Source organism: Zalophus californianus, chromosome 1, assembly GCF_009762305.2.
Source record: "Zalophus californianus isolate mZalCal1 chromosome 1, mZalCal1.pri.v2, whole genome shotgun sequence".
Taxonomy (NCBI): Eukaryota; Metazoa; Chordata; class Mammalia; order Carnivora; family Otariidae; genus Zalophus; species Zalophus californianus.
In genome coordinates, this window is record NC_045595.1 from 97037410 (window position 1) to 97058130 (window position 20721).

The following is a 20721-nucleotide window of genomic DNA, read 5'->3' on the forward strand; positions in this document are numbered from 1 at the left end:
TTAGCTATTATAAATGTGGGGTACAGATATCTCTTCAAAATATTGACTTTGTTTCCTTCAGATGTATACCCAGAAGTGGGATTGTGGGATCATAGGGTAGCTCTATTTTTCATTTTTTGAGGGACCTCCGTACAGTTCTCCACAGTGGCTGCACCAGTTTGCATTCCCACCAGCAGTGCGCAAGGGTTCCTTTTTTCCATGTTCCCCCCAACACTTACTATCTCTTGTAATATAGCCATTGTTTTGATAATAGCCATTCTGATAGATGTGAAGTGATATCTCATTGTGGTTTGGAATTGTATTTTGTATTTCTCTGTAGATCAGGAATGTTGAGCATCTCTTTATGTACCTGTTGGCCATTTGTACATCTTCATTGGAAAAATGTTTATGCAGTTCCTCTGCACATTTTTTTAATCAAATTGGGGGGGGTTTGGGGGTTTTTTTTGCTATCAAGTTGTATGAGTTCTTTATGTATTTTGGATATTTTATTCTTTTCGATGTGATTGTAAGTGGGATTATTTTCTTAATTTCTCCTTCTGAGAATTTGTTGTTAGTGTATAGAAGTGCAACTGATTTTTGTACACTGATTTTGTATCCTGCAGCTTTACTGAATTCATTTATTAGCTCTGACAGTTTTTTGGTGGTTAGGTTGTTTATATATATATATATATATATATATCTCCATCCCTGCATACAGAGGCAAATAGAGACAGTGTTACTTCTTGCATTCTGATTTGGATGTCTTTTATTTCATTATCTTACTTAATTGCTCTGGGTAGGGTTTCTAGTACTATGTTGAGTAAAAGTGAGAGTGGGCATCCTTGTCTTGTTCCTGATCTAAGAGGAAAAGCTCTCAGCTTTTCACCATTGTGTATGATGAGTACCATTGACTTTGAGGCTTATGTTTAATTACAGCTTTAATCCAAGCCAAATCAAAGTTTTGGAGCTTATAACAGTGCTAGTCCCTACTTTACTGGAGGGGAGTTTGGACTAGGTAGCCATTCAGATTCCTTCCCAAGCTAAATGTCGGTGATTTCTGTGTGACAGTGCCCTTGGCTCTGTTTTTGTAGAGTTTGTAAGTGCAAAGGCGCCCCCCTACTCCCCCCAAAAAGTTTTGAGAGCTTATTTTGGGATCTGAACCAGAGAATCCTTGGATCTCAGGTACATGGAGGGCTCCTAGAGGTCACCCACGTGTCAGTCCCCCACAGCATTGCCAGCAGGTGACTACCCACCCTTGACCACCTCCTTGAGCAGGAGGACTCATTCTGTACTGACACTGAGGCTGCCAACTTCCCACTGAACCATGCAGAAGTTTTCTAAAACATATTTTAAGGGCATGGAGTTCCTGCCCTGGGCACAGGTAGTGATGGTCCACAGGGGATCTGGTACTCCGTACCTCATCATGATCGAGTCATGGAATGAGCTGGCATTGAGCACCGGGTTTAGTCAAAGCTCTGTAGGTAAGTGTGCTTCAAGCCTGAAAAAGCCCTCATTGGTCAAAACACCTTGATCTGTAGCATGCATCAGTGTCCCCATTCATGCGTCCATCTAGAACAAAATCCCATTTCTGTGTAGTATTGTTAACCTGGAAAACACAGCTTTCAGAAAGGGGCTGTGGCAAGCTGCACTTACAGACGGGCCTGATCCACATGGCACCGCTGGGATTCTCAGGCCCTCTGAAGCTCTTTTTATTTTTTGCCTGTAAAATGTGGCTTTTACCATGCAAACCTTCGTTGTACATTTGTATTTCTCATTTTACAACCCTGCCTATTGAATGTTTTGTGCTTTCGTTGACATCATAACAAACTTCTGGTTGACACAGTTTGCTTGGAAAATAAAAAAGAATCAGCTCTATTTTTTAAGGGGCTTTGTGGTGAGTAAATCATGCCAACTGCATGTTCTCCCATTTTTTGTTGAGGTACTTATAGTTACTCTTGACATTCTAAAGTCAGAATATGCCAATTTCAGATGTTGCTGCTGGTGCAACTTTAAGAAGGAGCAAAGCAGTGATGTTGAATGCAACACAGGCTTCTCCCACAGGATCCGAAAGAGATCACTGAGGAGTACATAAGATTGGAAATCCTGGCTTGACGAATTAGTTATTTCAATCTGTTCTGGCCCTGAGAAGTGATCAGACACCTTGACAGGTTTATCCTTTGTAGAGCTGGGGGGAAAAGCCTCAAAGGAGAGAGGGGCAGGAAGGTATAGTTCAGAAATGGGGGGGGGGGGAAACCTTTTAGTATTTCAGGGATTAAAAATACTAAATCTGTAGATTATCTGCCTCAAATCCTTTCTGGAAAGAAATGGTAGGTAAATAATTCATGTTGCATATTTAAACACATGTAAAATATAGAATAAACGGTCTTGTTGGTAGGACATGCTACGAGAGGGATGCTGCCCTCCCGTTTGTCACTGCGGAATTATACCTGAGCAAACCAGCGCTGATGTTCCTTAAACATATAATTAGGACTGTATGTGCATTGATTGCTAGATCTGACAAGTGCTGGTACTGTCATTATTTTTTAGAATAATTGTGTGTGTTGTCAAATCTTCTCCAGTTGTGGGTTATTGCAGACATCCCCTTGCTCCCTTGTTCCTAACAGAACTCTTGATTCTGTGCAGGCCTCCACCCTCTCCCTTCCTCCATGGGCCTCTGCCAGGAAGGAGGTGAAGCCCAGTTGGTTTCACTCAATCGCTGTGGTCCATTCCCCGTGCCAGTGATGAGTTTGCGCGTGGGCTCATGACACTGTTCTGGCAGTTGGACATTAGGGGAAGCCTGCTGGAGGGTTTCTGGGAAAGCCTTCCTTGCTTCCAGGAGAAATGTGCGGGATTGTCCCTTCTCCCTCTATAGATTGCCCAGTGTGACCGTGATGCCCACCAGTATGACCACCATCTTTAAACCCTGGGGGGGAGGTCATCGTAGGGAGAGGACAAAGACAGGATGGCAGAGAGACCAGAGATGGAAAGATCCTGGCTTCCTGATGATGCTTTTGGGGTGCTGAATTAACTAGCCTTGGAGCCGCTGTTCCTCACACTATGACTCATAATGTGGAGAATATGGATGAGTCCCTTTGCGTTAGTGAGGCTTTCCTGCTACCTGCATCCAAGCCATCTTCGTAGATGAATAAATAATTTAAGATAAAATAAAAAAATAAAACTCAAAAAGAACAAAGGTTATTACAACCGTGACTCATGTATATCATATCTAAGAGTGACATTTAAAATGTGTGATGAGATTTTTCTGCCGAATGCAATTTGTCATGACTGTGTGTTTATTCATCACTGCCTACAGAGGGAGCCCCCATGAAGAGGACTAGTGTCATTTAGTGCTAGTGGCAGGTTCTAGTTAGGATATTGGTTTGACTGTTTTGACAGAAGTGAAATAACAATGATTTTAAAAGGTTGTGAGATTGTTTCTTCTCTCCCAAAGCAGTTTGGGCTGGTAGACGGTCAAGGAAATGGGTAGTCTGCCCCATGAGGTCATCCAGGGTTCTTCTCTGTTATCCACTAGGATGTTGTCTCCATAGGCATCAAGAAAGCTGGCTACCCACCATGCCAGTGTTTCAGAGCATGGGAAATGGTGAAGAAGGAAGTTCAGAATGAGATAGGGCAGACAGCCTCCTTTTGACCCAGAATTGCATATAATACTTCCAATCACAACTCATTGGCCCAAACTTGATCATATGGCAACAACTAGTTGCAAGGGACTCAGGAAAATATCATCTCTAGCTGGGTGGCCGTGTATCCAGCTAAAACCTAGAGGATTCCCTTAGGAAGAAAAAAGAGCAAATAGACTCTGGGAGACAGAAACATCTGCCACACACAATATGTCCTATACAGGGGGAGGCAGCACATAACAAGGAGAGCGTGCTAGGTGCCACACAGATTGTGAAGCAAGGATTTGAGTTACTAGAGCCAGTCTCCCTGAACAGCCTGGAGCCTTTGCCAGTTCTGACCTGTCCTGGCCTCTCTTCTGGTCAACCAAAGGACTTGAATCAGGTGATGTTTAAACCCTCTCCCAACTCTGACCTTCTCTGGCAGGGTCCTGCAGACCTTCTATTTCTAGAGTGGGGGCAGAGATGAAGGGGAAGCGGGGTGAGTACCTCATACGTGGGTTGTAGGTATTAAAATCATAGGAGAAGTCACTGCTAACCTATCTGGCACTTAATTAGGAGCCAGGTACTGTGCTAGGTCCCTTACACCTGTTAACTTCACTATCCCTAACACAGCATGTGAGGTGGAGCCTGTGGTTGTTCCCATTTCATAGGTGGGGAAACTGTGGCTCTGTAAGGGTTTAAGAAAGGCTTCAGCCCTAGCCAACTGATCCCTGAGCCCACACGCTTAACTCCGTGTTGTGGGAAGGGCTGGGACATGAGGTGGGATTTGTGGGGTGTGGCCAGATCGTAGCGAACCATGCAAGGAGGGCTAAAGAGCCTGGGGCCTGATGCTACCCTTTATCCAGGGCCAGTTTGGGGGTTGATCTGCAGTGTTGAACAGCCCACCGCCCCGTTACCTCAGGGCCAGGAGATGGCTCCCGTCACCACCTGTCACATCTGCGCCTGACGTTGCCATGGGTTACATCACCTTTCACTACTCCAGGGGAGAAGACCGGCTGTTCTGTTGGAGGAGAGTACCCTGGTGAGAGAGGAGCCCTGGGAGGGTCAGCCGTGGGGCAAAGTGCAGAACGCTCAAGGGGAGAACCACCACACACCCTATAGGCATCCTTTAAGCTGTCGCCCCTGTGAGAGGAACACGGAAGCCTCTGTCCTGCTCCGGTCCTGTATTCCCAAAGGAGGCTGGGGCTGGGAAGACACCGGACCCTGGCCCCAGAAAATGAGGGTCAGTCCAGGAAGTCGGCCTGTCCCTTAAGCTGACACAGATTGGTGGCATGGATCCTGGGATCACACTCCCCCTGCTCCGACCTGGAAGTCAGGGGCTTTGTGCCAAGAGGGGACTCTAGGGAGGGAGTGGGCATCAGTGCATGTACTGTCTGGTGCCCTTGGTGATAGGACTCCTTGGGGTCATCAGGCAGGCTGGCCCGGGCAGGGGGAGTGAGACCCTTGCAGCTCACCTGGCCCTGGGTAGCCAGCTTTCCCCAGGCACAGCAGCCTCACTGCATGTGCAGCTGGTGTGGGGTGCCTGGACTAACCCACCTCCTTTCTGTGGCTCCTGACACTCAAACAGTGCCACAACCCCCGCCCCATTGCCCCCCAACAGTCAATACAGTCTCACTTGGTGCTGTCTCTTTGGTTCCTTCTGTTTTCCTAAAATGCAATTATAAATGCACCAGCTCCAGTCTGCTCTTCAAGACTGAGCTCTAGCTGAGCCTCTTGCAGGAAAGCTATCCTCCCTCTCTGGGCCTAGGTGGATCTCCTCCTCCCACTCCCGCTTCTGCCTCACGGCACTGGTTCCATATGGTGTAATGGTCTTTTTACTCATTGTTCCACTGACCAGACTGTGAGCTTCCTTTCTCTTTTTTTTAACTTTTAATTTCAAACATACACAAAAGCAGAGAGGATCATATAATACATCCTCAAGAATCCATCAATCAGTTGTTAGTTTTGCCAGGAGTTGTCAGCATTTTGCCACTCTTGATTTATTAATTCCTCTTCAACCTTCCCCCCCCCAATATTTTAAAGCAATTCCAAGATCTCGTATCATTCTGCCGTATATACTTTTGTACATTTCATCTGTGAGCTTCAAGATGGCGGAACTGTGTCCTGAATCCTGTGTTCTGTGTCCACAGCACTGTGGATGATACCCGACACATATTGGATCTTGAGAAATAAGGTGGTTTTGAATCGACTGATTGACCAGATGAGTGACTTGGTTTCGACCTTTGGAACTGAGCATGCACACTAGCTGGAATTTGAGTAACTGGAATGTGAATAACTGCTAGGAACCCACAGCTTCCTTGGTGTCTGCCCTGCGGCCTGGGGGTTTCTAGGAGGTTCTGAAGTCTGTCCTTCATTCCTCAGACTTAAAGGTTGGTTTATTTTTAGCCAAGCATCTTTGATTTTGCAATTAAACTCTACATTGAGGTGACGTTGGATAGAGAGGACTATTAAGATGTAGCTTTTAACTGGGTGTTATGCACAAACAATCGTGGAACACTACATCCAAAACTAATGATGTAATATATGGTGATTAACATAACAATAAAAAATTAAAAAAAAAAGATGTAGCTTTTACCTTTGCTTGGTTCATATTTAGTTCACAACTAGAGCCTTGGGTTTTTTTTTTTAATTATAATAGTGTATTTACTTAGGCCAAAGTGATTAAGGGCCAAAAAATCAAAGTATAGAATACATCTAAAGCATTTTCTTTAATAACATCTTTCTATTCCTGGTAATGGTATTTTAACTACACAAATAAGAGATAATTAAATACACATTTTTCTTTCAAGCAGTTGTGGTCATGTTTAAAACCCTAAATTCTGTACACTTTGAAGGGGACCCTGAGACCAGAGTCATTAGACGTGGCATTTCCCACTCTTATGAGGTAAAAATCAGACCAGCGCTTGGGCTTTGGAAATTTCTGGGGGTAGAATGGTAGTTTATAAAAATGCCTTTGACATGTTCCTTTTTCCTCTTAATTCAGAAACAGTACTTACCATAATATAAAGGGAAGTACCTATCAACTAGTCCTTTTTTCAAAATTATATTCTAAAATATTTCCTTTCACCATTCAAATCTGCTGTAAAATTAAAGTTGTCTGGGTTTTCTGTTTGTTTTGTTTTTTGCTGTTTCATCAGGATTTCAGAGTAATAATTCTGTTTCTGGATTTAAGGTATTTTTACTGTGTGGGTTTAGCACAGGCACTAAGGCAGTGCCCAGTAGACATCTGATGACTACTAGTCACTGTTACATGTTCAGCCTGGAACATAAAACAGTTGTTTCTACAGAGGTATTTATAGGAGTTGGATTCGGTCATGATGCCATATTGAGTCTAGAGCGTCTTTTCCTTGGAAGGTGGTGGGACTTGAGAAATGTCAGAGGACAGGGAGATGTGAGGACCATGCTGAAGTAGGTCATAATCCCAGCATCTCACCCTGCTGCTGTAGCAGTGATTCTTCCCATGCACTTTATTTTCTGGACTGTGAGTGAGCAGGCTCTGGGGTTTCAACTGTGGACCCAGAGGCCTGGCTGTCACTTGGCATTACTTGAACAAATGTGATGGAGTGTCCAGCGGAGCTGTAGTAAACCCCAGGAGCGTTTGCATAGAGCCTGCATGGAAGGAATATGCGGGAAGATGCCTGGAGGGAACTCATGGATTGCATGACTTCTTGAGTGGCTGCACGAGCCTCCTCCCTATGGATGAAAATGAGAGTGGGCCAGAGCTCAGGCCACAGAGACAGAGCCCTTTGGCTGGTAATCCTCATCTTCTTAGGATGGAACCCGAAAGAAACTGACACAGATATTCCAGGCTGGAAAAGCTGTGGTGGTGCCGGGGCACGCCACAGATGAGTCAGCCAAAGGAAGACTCGTCATGCTGGGGGAGTCGGGAATGAGGCTGCAAACGTGGCTGCCTGCCCTGACAGCTGGGGCTGGCGAGTAGAGATGTGGCCAGTGGCCAGGATTTGGAAGAGGAACCACAGCATGGGGAAGAAGCAGTAGCTCGGGGGAAGGGGCAAGTCTTTGTGTCTAGATGATGGTGCAGGGATCTGTATGATTCCTCCAGAGCTGGGCAAACACAGCATATGCCCGCTGCCACTGCTGTGCACCTCCCTGCCTTCCTGCTCTCTCATTCTCTTATTCCCACTCTCATTTAAAGATGGACACCCAGGACTCAGAGAAATGAAGTTAGTTGTCAGAGGGGCACACACAAACTAAGCAGCAGAGCAGGGAATTGGCCCAGATCTGCCGGTCTCTGGAGCCGCCTGTTCGCCACCATGTCAGGGCTCCTCTCCGTCTCTCGCACTGAGGAAGTGTCTCTGCCAAAGGCGTTTTTTCTCTGACCCATGCACCCCAGGTCCCACCATGCGACCAGCACTTGGGTGCTTACACACACACATTGGGGTCCTAGCTCCAGCTGGCAAACACAAATGTCTTCAAATCCATGTGAATTTTAGCTACCATGTTTATTTAGCCATTAAAAAGAAGAATAAAGCATGACCTTCCTTTCCAAGTTTTCTAGGAAAATAGGCTCCAGAAGAAGGTGTGTGTTTTCCCTGGGGTTGAGGTCGCCACCCCCTCCAGGCTGTGTGCTCACCCCCGGGGCCATGATCACATTAGCATAAGTGGAAATAATGAGACTGTGACCACATACCTGGCATTTGGTGTTTGGTGGTGCCAATGGAGGGTCAGAAGGGGGAGGGTGCTGAAATCCTGGGAGTATTAAGGGGAAAAGGGTGGGTGTTCCCAGACTGGAGCTTGTGTCAAATGAAAAGCTGCAAACGTGTAGAGATGTCAGTAACCTAAAAACTAGAAGCAGTCAGGCAGGCACACAATCCCCGCCATCTGGTTAACCCAGCACATCCCCAGTATTTTAAATCTGGAACTAAATATAGCTCCTTTCCGAAAAAGCACTCAGCTTATTAAGGAAAGTAGAAAAGTAGAGTTTTGCATATGCTTTCTGCAGATGATGGTACGGAGCTCTAGACCCTGGCTTAGGAATTCCTAGTAAAGATGCAAGCCATTTCCTCTTTGTTGTTATCAGTTAGCTTTCGTTTTGTATCAAGCTCCCGAAACTTAGTGGCTTAAAACAGCAACCATTATACTTGCTTGTGATCTGTGGGTTGGCTGCGCAGTTCTTTTAAGTCTGGGCTGACTTCCTGGTCCCCATCCGCTGGTGGCGTGGCTGGGCTGGAATGGTCTGGGATGGCCTTGCTCCCATGTGTGGTGTTGGGCAGGCTGGTTGAAGAGAGTTTCAGCGGGGGCTGCTTGCTTTGGCTCCATGTGGTCTCTCATCCTCCACCAGCTAGCCCGGGTGTCTCCCCATGGTGGTCTCAGTGTTCCGAAAGCAGCAAAGGAGGACAGGCCCCAGTGCATTAAGTACCTTTAAAGCCTCTGCTTACAGCTCAGTTAACTGTTGTCCCCATTGGCCAAAGTCAATACCTTGTCCAAGCTTAGAGTCCATGTGGGAGGAAACTACACAGGCCATGGATACAGAAAGGCTACAAATCCACCATGCTATAAGCCTAAGGTCTAACTCAGTAAGTAGTGGTTATTTCCACCTAATGCCACTAGAAGGCAACTCTGAACAGTCTTGTGGTTCATCCTCATGTAAAGAGGCAGTGTCAGGTAAAACCATAGGCAGAGTACTTAGTCGTCGTTCTGGTGGCCTCACCTGCCAGTAAGTGTGGTGGAAAATCCCCCAAGAGGCCGGAGGCAAGAAGTAGTTGAAGAGCCAGACCTGGCCCAGCATGGGAAGAAAGATCCTCACCTCCCACACCCAAACGCAGAGCAATCAAGTGGCAGGTCTGGTTTCTGAGGTACTGGAGCAAAAGACACCACTGGGCTTAGAAGTCAGAGGTGGGTGATTTCCCAGGGCCAGCAAGATTGTTTCCCACGCCCAGAGGGAGAGAGGCTGAAGACAGCATTTGAGCTGGAGCTACAGAGGGAGAGGTGAACCTTCAGTACTCACATACCTGGAGAAACCAACAAACAGGTGAAGAAACTCTTCCTGTCTCCCAGGAGGAGGGAAGAAGCAGCAAAGTGAACTGAGAGAAGATGAGGAGGGTATTCCCTCCTCATGCTAGTAACAACCATTGTCTTTTGAATGTCTGTCATATGCTGTATGTAGACTTTAATCTTCACAACGTCCTGAGGTGATTAGCCCCAATTCACAGATGAGGAAACTGAGTCTCAGAGAGGTTAAGGAATTTGGCCTGTGTCACTGAGCTGAGTGCTCTGGCCTAGGTCTGTCTGGCTCTGTAGGGCTGCTCCTCTCTTTCCCCACAGCGCTGCTGATGTGGTCCACAAGAAAGAGCTTCTTCAAGCAGCAAGGGCTGCAGAGCTCTCCTACCAGGAGAGTTCTCAAAGACCCCAAAGGCCATCTCCCAGGCAGGAACGCTGGAAGATGCTCATGTAAAGGAAAAGATGGTGATCTCAGAAATTGGCATGGTGACAAAAGAGTGAGGAAGGTGTCAAGAGAAACCCCAGAATATTTATGGTCGGGAGTTCAGAGATACCCCAAAGGAGACATATCCCCTAGAACCTCCTCCAGACTCCTCTGTGATCCAGTCTCCACCTGCACACCCCACTCACCCTCCCCAAATTAAAAGGGTCACCTTATAAGAAGGTCATTGATAAAGCAGAATAAATTCAATCAGGAATGACTAAGACAAAGAGAGGGTTCTGAAACCCTCAGGCTATTTAGTGAAGAGCTGTCAGCCATCTTCAAGTACCTAAGAAGCTGGCTGGCACGTGCCAAGAGCTAACTGGTTCTGTGTTGACCCACAGCTGGCAGCTAGAGTCAGCATGCACACCTGTTGGGGACACCACAACACGTAAAATGAACTGTAAAGGCACAGAGATCTTGTTTTGTATCTTGTCACTGAGACGTAATAACCTGTACTCTTGAGTTTGGGTTTTCTGCCTGCATATTAGAAATGCATGTGTCTGTCCTGCAGAGTGTGAAAGAGGTTGTGTCAAGGGCCCCACATGGTGGCTGGTTCACATTGTGCTCTGTGGATGGAAACCTAGGGAACACTGATTTTGAGCAGTTAGAAGTTCCTGGTCCCTGGAGAAGCAGAGCAAAGGTAGAAGGCTTCTAAGGGGAGGTGCGAGGGTAGCCGAGCATTGTTATTCTGCCCAAGTGGGGTATGTTTTGAAAACACTGTGGCCAGTGTTCACAGGTGAATGTTGTCGCCTTCCACACACATTCCCTGGGAGCTGGGCCAGGCAGTAGAGGCTGTCTAGGGTGGAGGACAGAAACTGTCCTGGGTGGCCTCGATTGGTTAAGCGTCTGCCTTCGGCTCAGGTCATGATTCCAGGGTCCTGGGTTCGAGCCCCACATTGGGCTCCTTGCTCAGCGGGGAGTCTGCTTCTCCTTCTCCTCCCCGCTCCTGTTTTCTTTCTCTATCTCTGTCTCTCAAATAAATGAATAAAATCTTAAAAAAAAAAGAAAGAAAGAAACTGTGACCCGGATTTTACTTAGGTTGTTTGGTCCCTATGGGGAGGTTTACTGTTGAACCTGCTCAGATGAGCATTACCAAGGATACCCCCAAGGTCAAGGTGGCCCAGAGCCACCCAGGCTTAACACTTTGTATCTGGGATTGGGTTTATCAGCATCAAGGGTTCACCTTCGTTGTTAGCACAGAAAGGACGACCTGCAGTGCCACAGTCAGGCAGACCCACGCTCTGTCTCATACTGTGACCTCAGCTTCCTTAGGGGTTCAATGTAGAAGCCAGTGTTTCTCACCAAGCACAGATTCTGCTGAGCTGCTTTTAGATCTGTGTGTGTCTTTTTAAACACTCTCAACTGGAGTTTATGAGGAATTTGAATTTTGGAAACAATTATTTGGGGTCCCAAATATATTAAGTCCTGGTAGGATCAGCCAGGATAGTATGCTGTATTAGCCAGGATGCTAGAGAGCTTGCGAGGCTAGTGAGTGCCCTCCAGGTCAAGGAGGGGGTGTCCGCAGGAGGAGTTACAGGCCATCTTGGGACACTAGGCACTGGTCCTTGCTTAGGGGTGGTGACTGAAGGGACAGAAGCAGTGATTATTTGAAGGTGTAAATTAGGATCTGTTTGTCAACGGAGATGTTGGTTGCCAATGTACAGGCTCCATTGTGAGGTACAAGTATATTTTTGTTAGTCTTTTAGCAAATGTTCTCTTTTTGTAGACTGTCTGACAAATCCCTTTAAAGGAGTGGTTCTCAAACTCCCTTGCAGGGTCCTTCCTGGGCTTAGGGGCTGGGAAACAAGGGACTCCAGGGCTCTGGATCCTGCTTCATTCCCTACAGATATGCTTTTTTTAAAAAAAAAAATAGATGATATAAGATAGAATTCACAAACCATCCAATTCACCCAAAGTGCACAATTCAATAGCTTTTAAAGATTTATTTATTTATTTGAGAGAGAGAGAGCATGCGTGCATGCATGGACGCACACGCACACACACACGAGGGGGGAAGGGGTAGAGGGAAGGGAGAGAGACTCCCAAGTGGACGCCACACCGAGCTTGCAGCCGAAAGTAGAACTCGATCTCATGACCCTGAGATCATGACCTGAGCCCAAATCAAGAGTCAGGGGCTTACCCGACTGAGCCACCTAGGTGCCCCTCAATAGCTTTTGGTACATGTGTTCACAAAGTTGTGCAACCCCAGCCCTCACCATGTGAGCAAATGAGCTTTTGTCTGATTGTGTCTATTGGGGTTCTGAAGGAGATTGTATTTGAAGGAGGAAAAGATGCTGCCGCTAAAATCAGGTTTGAAATTATTGTTGTCCTCTTACTATAACAGGTTGGACCTTTTCTGAAGAGAGTGTGGTTTTCAAGTTCTGTTTTAAACATCAGAGAGAACAAGGAGAGAAACTTAACTGATGGGTTACACCCTCGAGCAGCCATTCACTTTTCTCACAGAAGGGCCTCATTCAGCATTTTTGAAAGTCGTTTTGCACAGCTCTAACGTGATGAGTGGAAAGGAGAATGGGTAGAGTGGGGCTGCAGGAAGGCGGGTGGACACAGCAGAAATAGGATCACCAGTCCAGATGGGAGAGGTCTTCAGTTAGCAGATGGGGCCACTGAGTGTAGCGACAAATCCTCTGGCATACTCCAGCCATTCCTAAAGGTGTGACTATGGGACACGTGGCGGTGATTGGCGTTCAGGTTAGTGATTACAGTTTTTAAAAGACCAGAATCATATCAGCAAAATATTCACCAAAAAAGGTTGAAGATTTAGAAGTCAGTTGTCTGAATGGGCTGAGCATGAGCTGGTCCGTCAAGACTTGAGTGTCTGGCACACGGTAAGTTGCTCGATAAAAGCTCCTTACATTTTTCTTTGGAAAGGTCCTGCTGGGAAGTGTTTCATTCTGTGTTGATGTCGGATAAACGAAGCAGTCATGAACTGGTTTCCTCTTATTAATTTGAAGGGCGCATTCTCGGCTGGGCTCATTTGGGGGCAAAGACATAACCTGCTCTTGTTCCGTGACTAGGATTCACGCTTCCCTGCTGGAGGACTGGGCTAATTGGATTATTTTCAGTTGACAAACTTGGTTTTCCACCTCGGAGCACATGTTTATTGCCTCTGTTTTGTTCACAGGACGTGTTCCCGATTGGAGGTGAAGCCATGAGCAGAAAATAGAACAGACAATAATGCTTTTCCGCAGTCGCTTCTTGCTGCTGCTGGCCCTGGCGGGGCTGCTGGCCTTCGTGAGCCTCAGCCTGCAGTTCTGTGAGTATCGCCTGGTGCCGCCGGCTCGTGGGAGGGGAGGGGGCTTCATTCCGAGATAGAGGGCCCTTGTGGGGAGGAAACAAGCAGGCCCCAAAGCCTTTGTTTTTCAAATGAACAATGCAGTTTAAAACAACCGAGTCTTTTTATTATTGGTACTCTTGGTGGATGGTTGTGAGTACAAACCCTAAACCGCTGAGCTTTGTCCTGAGTGTCGTTTTCGGCCATAAGGAACTAGAGTGCTCACCAGGCCTCACAAAATGTTTTTGGCTTCTGCATAGGTTCCTAAACTGCCCAGTTATTCCTGGACTCTTAGATTCCCAAGGGGGAGACACTGAGCGGCCCATTGTGAGCCGGGGTGTTTAGCCTGCTGGTTGGTTCTTTGAGGGTTGGGTGTCTGTTTTCTGTTCAGTGGGCTGTGAGGCTGCAGTTGTTGGAGAGCATAGGGGATTAGGTACCAAACTCAGTTTCCTCTGCAGCAGGGACCATACACGGGGCATCTCATGTGGTGAGGCAAGGGCAGGGCTGATGAAGCCAGTCCACGGATCTCAGTGCCCAGCACTTTGTCCTTCACTGGGCGCCTGTGTTCAGGTTCGACCCCAAAGCTGCATACTCCACTGCTCCCCCCAAGAGAGGCCATCCTCAAACACAGATCTGGCCCCGGCACCTCCTTGGTTGTAACCCTGCAGGGGTGGCCCATGCTGTCCGGGAGGCTCTCTGTCCTCCAGTGGCCCCTCTCTCACGCCGAATTGCTTGGCGTTCTCTACGCATTTACCCTGTTCTCTGTGCCCAGATCCCGCCAGCCCCTCTGCCTGGAGCACCATCCTCCTCACGCCCCTCCCATCCTTTCCTCCACGTGGTTCACTCAGTCTTTCTCTCCTCTAGGAACCTCCCAGGACTTCCCCCCACCCCCTCCACCGGGTCTGATGCTTCTTTGGTGTATGTACTTCCAGGCTGCCCTAAACCTGTTCCCCTCCTCACACTAGCCATATGGTATTCTAATGTTCAGCTCTTGTGACTCTTCCTCTTACAAGACTGTTCTCTGAGAGCAGGGACCATGTCCTGTTTCCCTCTATACCCCAGGGACTGCACTGCCAACCACACAGTAGGTGTTTCATGACCGTTAAACGAATGAATGAATGAATCGACACCTGCTCTGAAAAGCAGGCTGACCCGAATTCCCTCTCCTTCTGGTGCCATATACTCGAAGCTGAGAATGTCTGTCCAATGCTGGGAATTGCGTTTTTGCTGTCACCTGCCTTCCCTCCATCTTACCACCGCACCCTGATGGATGGGAGATACGTGGTCGGCACCCATCACTGCCTAGGATGGCTCTGTGAGGAGGTGGCATTTCTGTCGCAGCTTGAGTGATGGGAAGGAGAGCAGGTGGCTCGGCAAGTGAGATGTTCTGAGAGCGCTGAGGAATGTGGGAAAGACTTGGCATTTGGAATAAGTGGTTTGAAGAGAGGAGGCTTTGAGCAAGTTTCCCCTGATACACCTCCAATTTGTGACATACTCCATGTACACGTCTGGTACCCACAACAGGCTGTTTCTAATACTAAAGACAATTAAAAATACTCATTTTATCGTTCCAGAATAGGAAACGAGGTCAAGAGTAGGTGGGCATAGGAAGTTTAAAGATACTCCAGATGGTTAATGAACCATAAAATACGAATCCTTTCCAAAAAATGTGTTAGGACTCTCAGTAGTTTAACTGTTCATAACTTTTCATTAAAAATTTTCCATCCTTTGGCTGGGGAGGTAGGAGGTTACAATCAACCTTGACTTTTTATTCTACGAAGCTGACAGGATCTGAGACGTGAATGTGGGTTACTTGTGTTTGCTGCGTTTCTCTTGCATGAGGTGGTTTCCACGTCACTGAATTGGCCAGTGTGTTTTGCTTATATAACTCTTCTGAAAGTACCTTCTGTTTTAGGAGAGCCAATTTTCAGCCATACTTTTTTTAAGGGAAATTTTGCAGGGTAAATTAGCCTGCCCGGGTTGGAGCTCTTTATTCTTGGATACGTTGGAGTTCGGAAAGATATTAAGATATGGATGTTCTTACTGCTCTTCTACTTCTCGGTAAACTATAACTTTGAAACTTACCCATTTCTGTAGATATGGAGTTTAATTGCTTTATTTATTTAATTGCGTTGTGGCTTGCTGGTTATTACGGTATAAGGAACGGCACTAGTTGGTAATACAAAAGCATACCTTTAACTAACATTTGTGTTTTCATTCTTACCCTAAAATATGTGGACTTTTTTTTCATCATTTCTTTTGACTAATTTTTGAATAAATACCAGATTAGCACATATAATTATTTTAGGTAATATATGTGAGGCAATCAAATATAACTTGGTTTTTCTCAGGCTTTAAGTGAACCAGTATAGTTTTATTTGCTTTCTGCAATGATGATGTATTTTATTTTGTCCTGTTGGCTTTTTCTCATGTTTTGAATATGAGAAAGTTATGACCCGGGTTACAATTTAAAAATCAGGTTGTTTAAATAAGCATTTCTTCCTCTTGGTACAGAAAGTAGGGTCTTTGACCCCAAATGTATTTATTAAGTGCTTATGTGTGTCGCATTTTTCTACAGTGTCGGGGTGGAGGTGGATGGAAAGGATATAAAAAAGGTTAAGATACAGTTCATAGTTTCTCAAAATATGTTTATTTTAAATAGTACTAATGACCTGCTGTAGACTAACAGCCTTTAATGAAAATCATTCATTTTGTCTTTTCAAGTCCTGGATATTTTTGAGTTTGGAAATAGGAAAACTCTGAAATTCCTGATATCCAAATTGCAGAAGGGAACAAGTAAGACATACCTATCTTTAGTTATTCTAGTTAAAATGTGTACCAGTGTAAAAATTACTTCTCAGATTAAGGGAGTGCTTCATTGCAACAGGGCAAAGACCACCAGCATGTAAAGACTTGATTAGTTGTATTTCTGCTTTTTCTGCTCTTTTTTGTAATCGTCCATTTTTCCTCCTTCAGCCCAGCCTGTCCTTAATTCTTATTTTATGCTCATTTCACCGTGTTCCAACGGCCATTCCCAAAACGGCGGTGCGGCGGCAACGCGCAGGCTCTGGAATGACAGCTTTGGGTTTGGATGCTGCTCTGCCACGTGGCAGCCCTGTGCCCTGGGCAAGTCGGACCTCTCAGAGCCTCTGTTTCTTCTTCTGTAAAATGGAATGAGTTGTGGCTGCTGCAGTGTCAGTGTGAGAACAGAGACCTTGTGGGAAACCCCTTGGCTTGTGGAAGCGTAGTCAATGTAAACCTTTTATTTTATTTTTATTTTTATTTTTTAAGATTTTATTTATTTATTTGAGAGAGCGAGAATGAGAGAGAGAGAGCACATGAGAGGGGGGAGGGTCAGAGGGAGAAGCTCTAGGATCATGACCTGAGCCGAAGGCAGTCGCTTAACCCACTGAGCCACCCAGGCGCCCAATGTAAACCTTTTAAACAACAGCACAGAGTCCCATCGCCAGGTACCATGTTCAGAAACCAGGCCTCTCGGGGTCCCAGAGGCTGCCGAGGCTTGGGTTCCTTCAGGTGCTTGTCAGAGAGGAGGCTCCTGAAATATATTCTACTTCTTTTTGTTTTTGATCAGAGCCCATTGGCATGATAGTGGCCAGTCTACGCTGGGCACATGGCACTATATCTGGCGGTGATTTTCCTGGGCAGCGCCCCAGTTGACCAGAGCAGCTTCTGAGGAAAATACCAAAGATGGACTGGATGTTCAGATCCCCAGGTGGAAGAGGGAAGGTTACCCCGCAGCAGTGAAAGCCAGGGTTGTCTTCAGTATCTCAAGAGCCCTTTCTGCAGGGGTCAGACTTGTTCTGTGTGGCCCAGGTGACCATGGGGCCACATTCCAGTGGAGCGTCCTAAAAGTCAGTGGCATGCAGAGGTGGAATGCTTGGGGTGCAAACTCTGGAGCATTGCTCTGTGAAGAGGAGGATACTAGGTAGGTCATCGGGCCTGATTCCATTTAAAGTCTCTTCAGACTCTGAGGTTTTAGGAATTTTATCTTTTCTTGTTGATCCAACGCCATGAGTGTGTACAGCTTTGTCCTTCAGCACATGTTCCTTGAGTTTCCACCGTAGGTTAGGTCCTGGGCTGGGAGCTTAATCCGTCAAGGACCACAGCAGCTATCTGTCCTACTGGGGGAAAATCACGAGCAGACACTTGGAATACAGTGTGTGATGTGCTAGGAGGGTAAGAGGTGATAAATAACATGTAAGGTGACGGCGGGGGCAGGGGGGACAGTGGTGGAGAACACGGCTCTAAGAAAAAGCCAGACTGCCCGGATTGAATTCCTGTCCTGCCACTTACCAGCTAGGTGACCTCAGCCATGTTATTTACCCTCTCCCTGCCTCAGTTTCCTCATCTGTAGAATGGGGATAATGATAGTCCCTATTTCACAGCGTTAGTAAAGGATTTAGTGAGCCCATATTTTAAGACACCGATAACAGTGCCTGACACATAGTGATCACTGTATGTGTGTTTGTTAAATAAAATGAATTAGAGATCATTTATGGCAGGGTGATATGGGAGGATAGAGGACAAGAAGCTAATCCAGTCTGGGAATTCAGGGAAGACTCCCCGGCAGAGGTGACATCTGAGCTTCATCCTTGAGGGGTAAGTAGGAGTTGGCCGTGGAGGAAGGTGGGAGGGGCATTCCTGCAGAAGGAGGTGGGTGTGCAAAGACAGTGAAAGAGAGTAGGACCCAGTTAGTCACCTACGTGTAGCTGTTAAGTTGGACAAACGCTGGGGCCACCTCCATCACTACATTATATCCTGAAGGCTGTGGGGAGCCAGCCACTGGAAGCAGGCAACAACACCAGGAGATTGATGGCTTGGAAAGACCACAGTCCAGGATTGTGTTTGCCCAGGTGTGGTCTCCTGAGCACCTTGAGCAGGGTGGCTCTGGAAACGTGTAAAGAATGCATGTTCCACAACCGAAAATGAGCACATTTTGCGCCCCTCCCTACAGAATCAGAATTTTGGCAGGCGTGGGACCCTCGAAATCTGCACTTTTGACAAGCTCCCTGGGTAAGTCTAATAAGCACAAATCCTGGGCACTCCCTGTTCGGGGGCTGATGGGAGGGTGAAGCCAGGTGGCAACTCAGGTGGTTTTGTCTTCATGAAAGACTGAGGGGGCACCTTGAAGGTATTGGCCGTGGAAGAAGAAGCAGAGACAAAGCGGCAGGCGAGGGTGTGGGACGTCGAGCTAATTGGGTGGTAGAGTGGGCCAGGGTGAGGGGAGAAGGGGAAGACGCCACGATGACACACAGGAGTCTGGCTCAGGTAGTTCAGTAGATGCCTCATTCAGTCAGGCATTTGTGTCACATGAACGTCTCATCTCCACCTGGGTTAAATATGCCGAAGGCTAAAGAAAATGCCCAGAATGTGGACTGGGAGGGAACCATGTGGGGCTGATGGCTCCCCGGGTCTAGATAAGGCCCAGGCAAGTGGACAAGCTGGGTGTGGAGCGGGACAAGGAGTTGGAGGTGTTGAGGAGGTACCTGAGGGCCAACTGGGTACCGTGTCTTGCCGGAAAGTGGTTTCAGGATCTGAGCCTTAGAGAGACCCTGCTGGGGGACTTTGTGTTCACTGTTCCTGAAGCCCTGACCTGGGGAGACCGGGAGCATGCAGAAGCCACTCCAGATTGACAGTTTTGTTTGGCTCAACCAGTGTTTTCACATTTTTACATTTATTTACCAATGTTTTAGAACTTAGGCAATTTCACGTAAACTTCTAGCCCCTCTTTAAAAAAAAAAAAAAAAAAAACTGTCCAGCAAGTCAAGACCCATGGTCTCTTGCAGGGACAGTGGCTGGAGCCCGCAGCTGGGTTCTGGCCACCCCCGTCGTGGGGAGTACAAGCTCTTCCGTTCTCCATGGTCTCCACTTGCTGAACCGTGGCACCTTGGGAGTTTGCGCCCTGTGGTACAGGTAGGAGGAAGAGGGGACAGGGCAAAGATGAGATCCGGGCAGACAGAGGAAGGGAGGCCATGAAGGCAGCAGAATGGCAGGTGGGGCCCCAAAGCCGAGGGAAGCAGGTAGGCAGCTGAGGAGCCTCTGCCTAATCAGCTCTGTGTCTGTGTTCAGTGGGCACCCCGGCTGAACCAGCTTAGTGTGTGTGAGTTGTATATATGTGGTGTGTGAGTGGCGGTTGTGCATGTGGTGTGTTTGTGTGGTGTCTGTGAGTGGTAGTGTGTGTATGTGGTGTGTGTGGTGCATGTGAATGGGGCGTGTGTGAGTGGTATGTACGTGGTGCATGTGAGTGGTGTGTATGTGGTGTGTGAGTGTGTGTGAGCAGTGTGTGTGCCCTCTGGGAAGGAGAATAACCAAGTTTTGCTAGAGCAGTGTGTAAATTAAAAGAAAATTGCCTCTGAGAAGGAGAGTGAGGAGCCCCTATAAGGTGCCTGGGTTTTGTCACATTTGCCTTGGTTGTTCAGACCCTGACTTCAGCCTGCTCTTCGTAGTCGCTGTTGGCATTCACGGCTCCCACTCTTTGCAGGCACCCTGAACTCCATGGTAGATGGTGGCAGGGATTTTGCTGAGGCACAGATTTGGATTATAATAGCTGGGAATGAGCTCCTGGCTGCTGAGCGGGCCTGGCCCTGCCAGCCAGCCAAGGGGCTTTGTCACTCCTGCTCTTCATCCTGTGTCTGTTTTATGGAGAAAACCATGTGCCCCGGGAGTGTGTGTGAACTGGGGATTCCTGAAGATTTTAATGTTTCCATGGCAAAGGTTTGGGGCTGCAACCCTTAGAATGCCAAGGGTCTTATATACTATGTACTCTATTTTATTTATTTATTTTTTTGAAAAGATTTATTTCTTTTAGAGAGAGAAACAGTGCACGAGCAGGGGGAGGGGCAGAGGGAGAGAGAATCTCAGCCAGACTCCCTGCTGAGCGCAGAGCCCAACACAATGAGGGGGGCTCCATCTCAGGACCCTGAGATCATGACCTGAGCCGAAACCAAGAGTCAGATGCCCAACCAACTGAGCCACCCAGACGCCCCTATGTACTCTATTTTAAAAGCCACAGTAAGATTCCTCCTGGGATTTTATTTTGGTGAATTGGAGTCAGAAAAAAATGAGGAATTAAATATGAGGGCTTGCATTTTTAACCTAAGAAGTTCATCATTATCACTTAGGTTTTACATTTAGCATTTTTTTTTATTTCAATTCTTTTCTTGGAGGTTTATTTTCTGTTTGATTTCTGAGAATTTTAATTTTGCTTTTTCTCTGAGTGCTTCCTGTCCAACTACCCCATAGAGTTAAATAAATATCTGTGGGTGAAAAAACTCTGTAGGTGTCAAAATTAAGTGTGACAAATCAGCTTTCATCATATGTCTTAAGTTTATGTTGTAGTTACATAA

The 20721-nt window shown here is 46.9% G+C and overlaps 1 protein-coding gene across 7 annotated transcripts in view; it reads left to right on the plus strand.

Moving 5' to 3' along the window:
- Nucleotides 1–20721, plus strand: part of PXYLP1 (2-phosphoxylose phosphatase 1) — a 70486-nt gene that overhangs the window by 22692 nt on the left and 27073 nt on the right. For 3 of the 7 annotated variants that reach the window (XM_027585358.2, XM_027585359.2, XM_035729155.1), the window contains exon 2: nt 13205–13336. In XM_027585358.2, the coding sequence (XP_027441159.2) occupies nt 13258–13336 (79 nt within the window). In that variant the 5' untranslated portion in view covers nt 13205–13257. Of the gene's footprint in view, nt 1–5746; nt 5987–13204; nt 13337–16946; nt 17301–17886; nt 17975–18329; nt 18389–20721 lie in introns of those variants that run through there. The other 4 variants (XM_027585352.2, XM_035729157.1, XM_027585361.2 and 1 more) reach the window with 4 other exon arrangements.